An 11,988-nucleotide genomic window follows, 5' to 3' on the forward strand; every position below is an offset into this window, starting at 1 on the left:
TCTGCCATGTCCTGTCCACATTCATCGATCAAACAATTTGCCTCCGCCCACACACATCCCGACTTGGGTTATTGTAACGCTAATGACTAAATAATTGATCGAAAAGTAATCCCGTAGCTGAGGCGCACAGGAGCAGCACGAGGCAGCGGGCAGCGGCCCTACACGTTGCAGCATTTCAATTTTGCTAGACCAAAAATGCCCCTAAGCGGCTTATGGCTCTGTGGCCCTCCAATTCTATGTGCCCCCTGTCTGTGCGTGTGTGTGTGTGTGCGTCTCTTTGTGTATGTGTCTGTGGCTAAGTGAATAAAAATCTTTTTGCACAATTCATTAAACGCAAATTATGCCCCAGAGATGGCCAAAAGGGAATGCTGGTGACACGGTTGCATTGTTATTGCCTTTGCTTGGCTCGCGACGAGGCACACGCGAGGCATACAAATTTAATGCGAGTACACACACACACACACACACACACACACAGACAAAAAGGATTCGCATACCCACACGTGTGGTTTGGTCAAAGAGACAATGAACCCCAAAGGCCAACGGCAGCGAGCGAAGACTGAATCAAGGTAATGGAGTGCCTGCCTCCAGCAACACCTCACAAAACTTATACTCGTGCGCGCACAGGAAATGGTTGCGGTATAGATAAATGTTGGTTGACAGCGCGATTTATTGTCACACTTACCGCAGCGGCCATTGTTATGCAGAGCAGCAGCAGCAGCAGCAGGGGGGGTGGAGAGACAACTTTTTCGCATTGCGTATACGCAACAATCGAAACGCATTCGCATTGACGTCACGTTGCAAGCGGCTGCGGGGGCAAGCAGGTGGCAACCACGCTATCCGCTGAAGCAACAGTAACTTCTGCCAGTCATTGTGCCCGCATTGCAGCGGGCGCGCGTGCTGGGGATAAGGAGAGGCTGCTCTGGACTGGCAAGGACATGCAGCTGCTTCTCCCTTGATTTCTTCACTCATTCTGTGTGTGTTTATTGTGGTGTGGGAGAGTGTTTGCTGAATCGTTTTATTGGCCAGTAGCTGTAGAATATTTATAAGCTGATTGCTGGCAGTGATAACCGAGAGGGAGAGAGCAATTATGCCAGCAATCTGCCACGCTGACAGCTTCCACTTGTCGTTTCCACTGTAACTATTTTTCAACAGGTAAATCTTACCCCTATGCCAGGCCTCCCTCCCCACTGCTTGCCCCTTTGTGTGAGTGTTTTGTCTTCGCATGTCAAAGTCCAACGGCTGGAGCCGAAGATAAAGATTAAATTGAAATTCCAATCGGGTTCCAGCACTCGCCATTCATTGGCTTGCTCCTTTTATTCCTTTTTTGTTCTCTGTGTTGCTGTTGTTGTTTATTGAAACAACGAAGCAACAATAAATTTTGCAGCGCATACTTCAAATGTCAAATGCGGCAGCGATAAAAATTTCTTTATTGTACAAAACACACACAAGCCGGGCAGCAGGCATGGCCAAGAACAGGAACAGGAATTGCTTTGGCCCATTGCATTCCCTTTTGGCCAGACCAGACCCAGTCCGGACGCCAACTCGGACGTGAACTTTAGCTGCTTGGATTTGACAGTTTTTGCAATTTATATTTATTTCAAGGGCCGCACAAAACACCGCATACGCATAAGTAATAGTACATCCCGCACGCTCGGCCTGGGGTCTGCATAAATTAAGATAATCGCGTTTAGTTCGCTTCTGGCTTTGCCCTGTTCTGCTGTCAGATACTTGGCTGCATAATTTATGGCCACCGGGAAGCCTTTCAACTGCATGGCTCCAAAAGCTTTAATTCCGTTTAATTGAAGCTCCAGCCAACAGCCAACTAACTATCCAGCAGCGTTGCTGTCACATCAAAGTCGCCTGCTGTCAATGAGAGTGTTGTGTGTGTGAGTGTGTAAGTGTGTGTGTGCTAATGTGCTAATGGCCAGGCGCCCCGTGGCCAGCGAACGGCGGAACAGCGGTTGGTCCTTAACCGGTGACCGGAAACGATATCTAGAATGCCGCCATTAATGTTCTGATGAGCTGCAGACACAATGCGATCATTTGACGAAACTTTGCACACTTATTGGCCCCCAAAAGAGCCAAGATTATTTGCATAAGTATGTGGCAGTGGCCAGAGAAAGAGAGAGAGAGTGAGAGAGAGAGTCGAGCGAGAGTCCATTGGGACACGTGCGTCTCATATTAAGGCGCACAGACCTTGTACACTCCCGCCCTTTGACCTTTGCCGAAACACTTCTGGACTGCCGTCTGTCTGGCTTGGTCTGGTTATTATTTTAATGGCCATTTGAAGCTGCTGCTGACTGACTGTGGCTGTGGCTGTGGCTGTGCCTGTTCCTGTGTATTGCTGTTGTTATTGGCAATGACCAGGCCATGATTTTAATGCCAATTTAATATAATTTTTATGCTTAGACATTGGTCCGGCTCTAAATACGTGCCAAAGCGAACCAAATCGAATTGAATCGAATCGAAATTGCGGCAATGATTTGACATATTTGACTCGTAAGCCCAACGTTCCTCCCCCGTCCCCTCCCTAGCTATTACACGGAAATCGATCGATGTATATAAACAGGCAGAGAGTAGAGAAAAAACTGCTTATGGTCAAACCCGACCACTAATTGTTGCTGTCTTTTCTTTATTTGTAATTAATTCAGAAATGCCCGTTAAGCAGCAAGGAGCCATGCGTCCCTTTTTGTGCCCGTTGGTGGTAAACCTAATTAAATGCAGCAGAAAACAGTGGTAACATTGGACTTCCCCGAGAGAAGCCGAATGCAAATTGACAAACTTTTCCAGAAACTTTACAAGTGGCAACGAACGGACTGGGGCACACCGGCTGGGGCGGCAGGGGCGGCAGGGGAGAGGAAATATGTGAAAAGCGACATTTTTTAATTAAAATTATTTCACATAAGGGAGATGTGCTGCTGCTGCTGCTGCTGTAAGCTCTTACTGTAATTAGTGGAGCTTCTATTCAGCAAACGAGGATCCTACTCCATCACAGGGAAACTTCCTCTTCGAGCAGTGGAACCAGAAACTTTTCCACTTAGGCTGTAAGTATCTGCTCGTCATTGCCATCCACCAGTCGCTCATAGCCATTGTACACCACGCACATCATGCCAGACATCAAAGCTGCAATGCACACACAATCATATGTATAAGTGAAGCTCTCTCTACCAAGGGGCTTCCCCTGACACTGACTCTGACTCTGACTCACCTACGGCAGCCAATGAAGAGGCGGTAACTATGATCGATGTCAGCACATCGATTCTGTGGAACATCCAGAAACCCTCAAACATGTTGTAGAGAATGCCGGTGACAAACATCAGCGAACAGATCAGCCAGACCACCATGATCTTTGACTTGTTCAGATCCCGCTTTTTCACTAGTCCAAAGATGAGCAAGGCCGAGGCCGTCAGCTCCAGTGCTCGCACAATGCCGAGTAATTTGGTCTGAACTGAAATGGGGAAGGTTCTACGAACGGTAAATGGGTAGTCCCAAGCATTATGCTAGTCAACACCTACGTAAATAGGGAATTGCCATTGTCGCCGAGGACACAATGACCCCCATCAGACCGATGGTAAATTGTAAAAGACGCGAATTGAATATGGCTCTCATTTCGATTGCGGGTAACGATCGCCTCAAAGGTTCTCTATGGACTGACTCTTGCCGGCGGTTATTTGTATCCTAATCTAATCGGTTTACCAGATAAGCGTCAAAGTTGTACACTCCAAGAAATCTTCACTGATATGATGACAAACAGGAAAAATCCATTTAATATTTCAATAAATTTAATGAATGCCTAGCAACATGTATGCTTAGAAACATTTATTACGAGCAACATGTATGCATAGCAACATTTTAGCGTAACATTTGCTTTGAGCAGCATTTGTGCTTAGCAACATTTATGTTTATGATTCGAATTTGTTTAGGTTCAAGTGTACTTAAGTACACACAGTTTTATCTGTGATCCGATAAGGTCGTGGACGCGCTTGTTATTTGTCAGTGCAAAAGCTTTAATAATCGAATAGGAATTGATGAATCAATATTCCCCCAACTGTAGATTGGTCTATTGAACAAAACGAGAAGAATGGAAAATGTGTTGGTAAAACATAATCATAGTTGGATCCCGGACTGAGACATTGCCACTGAAATAACACGCAAATATTTCTCACTTTCCTCTCTTCGCCACCCTGACTATCAACTCCTTTTCTTTGTATCGAGGTGGCCCTATTGAAGTAAACGATAGACCCACAACATCAAAGGTATAAGCTAAACTAAAAGAAACAAAAGGGAAACCCATGCCAGAAATCAAACACGAACTACCAGTCGACTGACACTCACCGGCATGGCATGTACACGGCATAATATTGTGCTGTTGGAATATTCATACATCCTAGAATAAAACCTGTGTACTCTCAATCGGTTGGGGCAACATTAAATAACTTATACGAAAGGCTCTGGCCACCTCAAGCCACTAGCAACTTGCCTCGCCTCATATGTCAATTCATTTGACAGCAATTGGGTGGGTGTCATGCCGGCTGCAGAAACCCATGAAAAGTTCATCAAACAAAATGAATGCATAACTAATTGAGTCACACACTCACTAACTGGGCCCTGTGCATTCATGTTTATCTGATGGATGAACTTCTCGACACTTTGTGCATTAGAAACTTTTACTAGTTTGCACTTTAGTGGCATTCATTTTGGAAATGTACCTTAACCAGTTCGGGCACTAAGTACATAAGTTTCTGGGCAACAAATCCGGGACCAATAAAGGTGCTGCTTGCGGATGGATGTTCTTGGTTTAAAAGTTTTGCCCACTTGGAGTTTTAATTAAAATTTGTTCCGCCCCGTGCCCCCACAGCTGGAGCCGCATCTGGAGGGGCGGACCGACAGACAGACAGCAAAAATGCATCAAATAATTCTTAATAAATAAGAAATGTATTTTATGCGAAATTCCATTTGAGCATTGAGTGGATAATTTATGAATGTTTTTGTAATTAACAGCTGTGTATCATAAATTTTCCATCTAATTGCATTTTTATGGCATCAAGTTGTTCCTTATAAACCGCGCCTTCATAAATAAGCGAAACACTTGACAGGTGGCTGAGTAATTTGGTAACTTTCGGTCTTGCCACCTTCCCCATCGGCAGGGCATTTCCACGTCGTTATGGGCACCTCTGCTGATTCGCATTTGGGTATTTTCTGTACCCACTACCGAGGGAATATCTCTCCAGCATTTTCTTCATATTTTGTTAAAACTTTCAGTGCATTCGGCTGCTTGCCCTATGGCTGATTGTGTATTAATTTGGCCGTTTATTAGGCGTGAATACGAAAATAGCACACAACTTTGACCATTACAAAGGGTGGAGAGAAGGACAAATACTTTCTGCATGATTCATGGGCACAAAGTTCTGGCCACGCCCACATATACAGAGGCATAATTTAACCAATGCTGCAGCAAAGACACAGCCAGAACAAAGAGTCTCGCAGTCAGTCTGCGGCAGAGTGTGAGTGGTGTTGAAATGTTGCTCATTTATTTCATTTAAATGTGCATTTAAATCTATTTAAAACTCCACATGAGCCATTCCTAAAGCCGCACAACAGACACCAGACCAGGGACACACCAGCGGCCCGGAGAGGAATCGGAAGTGGAAATGGAAATGGAAACGAAGCGAGAGGCAAAAATAAAGGGCAAATAAAAGGCACGGCACGGGACACATGACATGAGTTCTCTCTCTCTCTCCCCCTCAGCTACCTCTCCCGACTGGCACCTCTCTCTCTCTTTCTCTGTCTCTCAGCATGATTTAACGATAATGAAGGTATTTACGAGTTTAGTCCGGGCCTGGCTCTGGCTCTGGGTCCCAGTTTCGTTCTCAAGCTCGTGCTGGAATCGGAGGCCGGGCTCCTGGGCAAAAAGTAAAAGAAAAACTCATCATAATGCCGTCAAAAGGTTATCCAAAACACACACACAGTGGGGACTTGTATCTATCTACGTGTGTCCCTGCACTTGTAGGTTGATTCTGCCAAACTTTTTTCTCTTTTTGTTGACTTGCTGTTGATAAGGACAACAACGGCAATGACAGCGACAACTACTGAAAGGTGCTGCCAGCCAGCTGAGCCAAAGCCACATCAGCCTCTGCCTCTGCCACGTAGTCAATGCTGCGGGGCTTCAGATTTGTATAAACGAGGGGTATATGTAGACACATCTATGGGTGTACAGGTTGGATATGTGTAGCCAGGGGGTAAACCTTTAACTTTGCTGCTATCCGCACGACGCACATTGCATGCTAATAAAACTCAATCTGCCATCAAATTGTTTCACAGTCAACATAATTACAACAGCAGCAGCAGGATCGCAGTGGCAGCAGTTCAGCAGCACATCCACAATAGCAGCAGGAGCATAATGAGCCACGGCCAGAGGATAAATTTGATTTTTTCCAATTTACGATTAACAGGAAAACAATTTTTAGTGCTTTTCGATGGGTGTGCCGCAGGGTGGGGGGCTGTTTCACTGCTTTCGAAGTGTACACAAAAATATGAATACCTAAGCGGGAAAATTTCATTTCATTTCTATGGCAAACACCTTTCCTTTATGGCCTGCTGCCCCAGCTTCATCCCTCAGCCAGATTTCCACTCACTTGCGTGCATATTTTATGATGCCCCTGGTCCTTGCCCGCTCCCAGCGGAGATCCACTTGCCACAACGTGGATTTTATTGTCCGACTCAGGGGCTAGGGTCCTGCCTGTGCAGAACGGCTGATGCTGCTGCTGCTGCTGCTGCTGCTTTTCGTTCGTGGAGCGGCAGATGGTAAGTGGTGAGGTAAGAACAAAGACAACTTAACCTGTCGAAATCGGATTACACAGTGGTCGACTGGCGCCAGCCGCTTTCATTGCCACTCCTCCTCGTCCTCGTCGTCGTCGTCGTCGTCTCCGATTTGTCGCAGCAGGAACTTTGGCATTCAGAAAGTGAAGTGGCACGGCTGAGGAGCAGTTAATTGCAAGACCTTGAGCTGCACTTGCGATCGAAGGTCGGCCCAGGACTGAGAGAAAGGCGACAAAATGAAAGAGAATCTTCATCAGCCTTCAAATGAGACAATGCAGGCCCGCTGGCTGTTGGCTGTTGGCCAAAATGCATTTGGGCCAGGAAATCGCCTGCCGATTGTCGCTTGCATTAATCAACATAAAGCTGTCGCTGTGTGGCATGGAACTGTAACTGGGAACCTGCATGTGCCTGGGAATACCTTCCGGCCTGCCGGTTGTTCCTTTCCACTTTTAACTATAATTATTAACGGATTGTTTCTGCTTCTCTGACTTTGTAGCGTGGGAGCTATCCTCTCTCTGTCTCCCTTTTGTGGCGTGTCTGTTTGTTCTTTGTGGAAAATCACCTGAGTAATGCACTGGATGCCTGTGCAATTTCCTGCTCCTTCATCTGCGGCACCGGAACTGGTCCCAGCATTGTCCTTACGTGTTCTTATTGCACAGCATCCTTCTGTAGTTTTGCTGCAACTATTCGAGAGCACAGCCCAGCCCTGTTGTTCTCCTTCTCTATTTCGCCAAAGGCAACTTTTAACATTTAATGATGCTGCTTTGTGTTTTAATACGCTTTGCTTGCTTGCCAAGCTCATGGCTGGCACAAGGCCTGCATCTCCCATTCCCATCTCCCATCTCCCATTCCCAACCGCTGCCCCGTTCCTTCTCTTCCTTCTCTTCTATCTCTTCCAGCCACTCCGCGCTGCTCTTCTGCCCGCACGTGCCATAAGCAGCGCTTTGAAAACTTTTAAGTAGACAAGCAATGTGCCCATTCCCCACCCCACAACACACCACCCACCAGCCCATCACAACCAGTGTCCTCGTGTTGGCTGGGAGGACATCTTCTATTACTTCTCCTGCCTTTTTTGCGCTTTAAGTTGTCTACTCAGTTCCAATTTTTCCTGCCGTCTGCTGCTTGCCAAGGTGTTTGAAGCAATTTGTGTCGCCCATTCTTGGGTTTCTCTCTCCTTTCTCCTTTCTCCTCTCTCCTCCCTCATCTCTCTTTCTCTTTTTGTGTTGTCAGTGTTGTCCGTGTTCCTGTGCCTGCCTCCCTGCGGGTCACCCATGTCCTTGACAACAACTCGGCACAGTTTTGACTCTCTTTCTTGGCCCCTTTTGTAGCTTTCTCGTGGCATGCGGTGTACAGATTGTGCCAATCTAACCTGTTGCCTAGGCAGGCCTTCTAGCAATCCATTCATACAGCAATACAGCCATACCGCCTTCGACTTGCTCATTTCCAGAGTGGCAAAGTTTCAGTCGCTTTCGGCTTGGAGTGGAGTTCAGAAGAGTGCCCCAACTCTGCCAGGAGTCTGCCAGGAGTCTGCCCCTTAGCTATTAGGCGGAAATGAGTTGCATGTGCGGGGCCGGGCCTGCTTTCAATGCTGAATGCTCAAGTTCCAATTTAAGTTGGATTTCCAATCGCAGACGAAAAACGCAACACGAAACAAAATGAAATGAAACGAAAATCACAAAGTGCTGTTCGAAGAATTGCTCAACAATTTACTAAATTAAGTTCCAGCTAAAAGCTGCAAAGCCTTTATGCCGCCGCCCAATGAGGCGCACACGGAGGTGACTTTCCGATGGCTGGCAGAATGGCAACTTGACAGGGCTTGGGCTGACTGCAACTTTCGAGGGAAAGCAAAAGCGAGGAAAAGTTGCAAAATCCCGCTCATTTCCGTCAGCAGTTGGCGGGGGCGGGGGCGTGGGCGGGTTGTGTGCCTTCTGACCTGTTTCTACTGATTGCCACTTGGCTGCTCGGGTCAATCAGCATCTGCAACACACAAATGAGAAAAGATACCAAGAAAGAGGGTATGGGCGTGGGAAAGGGAAAGGGAGGGAACGAGCTCGTTCACAAATGCAAATGGCACTGCAGGGGACACATACACGTAGTCATTACAAATTAATTTCACACGTGAGTAAGTCGAGGCAGCAGCAGCAGCAAGACGAGCGAAAATCATCCAAGACATCCGTGCACAAGCCAGAGAGGGGGCATCAGACATAATGTCAGTCATATGACATTCAATTAGGGCGAATTTTGTTGCATCTTGATGAGTAAATGTGTGCCATGCCACGCCCAGACGTTCCCCCATCATGCCATTGAGTGTCGTTGTCGTTGTCGTTGTCGTTGTCAGTGTCGATGGTGCTCAGGATCTGTTGCAATTGGAACTGGTTCCTTCGTGCAGTGTGTCCATCCCTGGTGCCTCTTTCGCTCACAAATCAATGGCGCTCAGGTGTAGGGAGCGGCGAGCGTTGGTGTGGCATTGTGTGGCACACTGGACAATGGCCGGGGCTAAAGCTGATGGAAAATCTGCTTCACTCTCCCAAATTGCAGTAGCAACGGCTTTTATCCCACTTCCACTGCCACTCCCTCTCCTCCTGCTGTCTTCATCCGCCTTTGCGATGGCTGCTGGCAGCAGGATGTCCTTGCTGAAATTTAATTGTTGCATTCGGTCAGGGACAGGATGTGCGTTAGTTGATGGCCAGACACCTGCTTAGCTGGCACTTCATCTATTTTGTGCAACCCCCCCACCCCCCAATGCCACTCCTGGCTGCATTTTGGCTCTAGTTTCTGACTCAATCAACTGGCAATTTTTTGTGCACCGCTGCTGATGCTGCTGCCGCTGTCGATGATTGTCGGGGATTGCAGGGCGAAATGAAAATGCCAAGAATATATCCTCTCGTTAAATATTACACATCAGCGGCAGAACGAACGAACGAACGAACACGAACAGCGCCAGTAACGGCTTCCAGTTTCAGTTTCAGTTTCAGTTTCAGTTTGAGCTTCAGCAGAATTTCCAACCAATGAAAACAACGCGAATCGTTTTTATTAAAAATTTCATTTTCAAAAGCGAAAATGGGCAGAGGGAGAACACAGCCGGGAGAGGGGAAGCTAAAATGGAAGCTGAAGCAAGCGAAAATGTGGCAAAATATGAAATATGAGCAATAAATGGGCGAACGTCCGTCATGGTCCTTGAATTCGCTACTTCCATCTCCTTGACTAGCTCTTCAGCGCCCCATCCCAATCCCAATCCCAATCCCAAGCCCCTTCCCATCTCATTTAACTGAATGGGACAGGACAGGACAGGACAGGACACTACTTGCAATAATGCTCTTGGCCGGCGGCTACAAAAATACGAGCCAAAAAAGAGAGAGAGAATGAAAATAAAACAAAGACAAATAAACGCTCGAGTTCGAAAAATTAAAATTACACAATCCAGTGGAAGAAAAATATGCTCAAGTAAAGAAAAAAGGCCAAAGGGACTATAGAGGGACTATAAACTCATTGAATAGCAAAATATGAGATCCAGCAGGAAGTGCCCGGCCTCTGGATCCGCAGCCAGCATTCGCATCCCATCCCAGCCCGCAGGCCCCTATCAAGCGCCCGGGGGCCCATGAGGAATTCGCACGAAATTGAATGCGTAAAAGGCAGAAAATTCGAAAGAGAACCAGCAACAGCAACAGCGAATCCCAGCTGAATCCTTGGCACAGTAACTATTTAATGTTCTATATGCATAAATCCTAAATTGAAATAATTCTTGGAGTACTTTCCGCTTTGCGCCCTCTGCTAATCCACAGCGCCATTCAACGCTTGATGGGTGTCAACATTTTGGCAGCGAAAGCAGTTTTTTCGAGCCTTCGGTAAGGCTCACAGAAAGAGAGAGTGAAAAAGAGTGGGAGGGCAAAGGGTAGGGACACTCGAGTGAGCTCGAAGAGCCAAGCACCGCGCACAACGCAATTAGCCTCCACAATGGACGAGCGCGACGAGTGAGTGGCACCGACAGAACAGGTCGCCAACAGGTAGCCTCTACCGTCAGTCAGCAGTTGCAGCATCAACCACGAGCACCGAACACCGAACCCCGAACCCCGAACACGACACCAGCCCAGCACAGCGTGCCACATACTCGGGCAGCTCGGGCCAGCACTTACAATTTAAAGCGTTTCGAGTGTAATTGCGCTTTTGCCGTTAACGAGTCGCTTGTTTAAGTCCTGCGAGGCACGAGAAAAAAAAGGGAAAATGAAAATAAAACGCTCTCAATGGAGTGAGGAAATATTGGGGCACTCAGTACCCCGCAGTTCTGCTGCAGCTGTGGCCAGAACCGTGGCTTTGCTGGTGCAACTTTTGCTACCCTGCCATACGCATTGCAAGCTGTTGGGTGCTGAGTTCCGCTTAATCAGATATAAGTGTAATAAAGTGCAACGTATCACCCCATTTGGGGTCGTTGCCAGGCCTCACCTGGCGAAAGGTGACCATCAGACGCTCGGCCATAATGGCCCGCTCCCTGGCTTCCACCTGACGCTGCTTTTGTTGATGCCGTTGCCACGCTGCTGTTCTTTTCTGGGCATTAATTAACATTTCAATGGGTGGACCGACGCAGTGGAAGAATAATTTCATTGCATTTAACAGAACGACCTTAAAGTGGAGCCGCATGGAGCGGGGCGGGCATGTGGCACAAGGGACCGAGGCGGTGGCTGCCAGCCCTGCGCATAATTCAACATTTCTTTTTTTGGGTTGAACACGACCTCGGGCAGGGGTGGAGGGTGAAGCTAAGGCCCGGGCTGGTATGAAATTTGGCGCATGCAAGCCAGAAATGTGCAAGTTCAACGGAAACGGAAATTAAAGCACGAAGCCAGAAGCAGCTCCGGTCTGCCGCTGCCCTTCTTCTACCTCTCACTGACCCATGTACCTCTCTCTCCCTCTCTCTCTCTCTCTCTCTGTGAGTAATTCCCATTTATTTTCGCATATGAAAGCCACAGGCTAGATGAATGAGGAAAATACGAGTAGATAAGTACTACAAGGTCCGTCCGACTCTTTGAATCTCGTATAAATAGATGGCAAGAACCCGTGCGAATTAGTCACAGATTGGCCTGGCTAATTGACACCTGGCCACAGCAGGCAGTCGCCCCTGAGCCATTGGTCAGTCAGCAAAGTGCCCACAGGACCGCAGCCTAAACAAACAAA

At 47.5% G+C, this 11,988-nt stretch overlaps 1 protein-coding gene across 2 annotated transcripts; it reads right to left on the reverse strand.

Moving 5' to 3' along the window:
- Nucleotides 1-2,645: 2,645 nt before the first annotated feature.
- Nucleotides 2,646-3,642, reverse strand: LOC117890280. 2 transcript variants are annotated; one of them, XR_004648568.1, is made up of 4 exons: nucleotides 3,519-3,642; nucleotides 3,212-3,451; nucleotides 2,948-3,126; nucleotides 2,646-2,842 (listed from the first exon to the last, which is right to left on the reverse strand). XR_004648568.1 is itself a non-coding variant. In XM_034795042.1 (3 exons), the coding sequence occupies exons 1-3, from the start codon at nucleotides 3,610-3,612 to the stop codon at nucleotides 3,041-3,043; spliced, it is 420 nt and encodes a 139-aa protein (XP_034650933.1). In that variant the 5' UTR covers nucleotides 3,613-3,642; the 3' UTR covers nucleotides 2,873-3,040. The 2 variants fall into 2 exon arrangements, 1 of the variants encoding a protein (XP_034650933.1); XM_034795042.1 differs by lacking the exon at nucleotides 2,646-2,842 and having other exon boundaries at nucleotides 2,873-3,126.
- Nucleotides 3,643-11,988: the final 8,346 nt, after the last annotated feature.

The sequence above is a fragment of the Drosophila subobscura genome, chromosome E (genome assembly GCF_008121235.1).
Source record: "Drosophila subobscura isolate 14011-0131.10 chromosome E, UCBerk_Dsub_1.0, whole genome shotgun sequence".
NCBI lineage: Eukaryota > Metazoa > Arthropoda > Insecta > Diptera > Drosophilidae > Drosophila > Drosophila subobscura.

Bases quoted from the DNA above. Each gene is read 5' to 3' on its own strand.
- LOC117890280 (XM_034795042.1), bottom strand. From the start codon at position 3,612: ATGAGAGCCATATTCAATTCGCGTCTTTTACAATTTACCATCGGTCTG. The intron at 3,452-3,518 runs GTAGGTGTTGAC...TCCCCATTTCAG, and splicing joins AATGGCAATTCCCTATTTAC to TTCAGACCAAATTACTCGGC. The intron at 3,127-3,211 runs GTGAGTCAGAGT...TGTGCATTGCAG, and splicing joins CTCTTCATTGGCTGCCGTAG to CTTTGATGTCTGGCATGATG.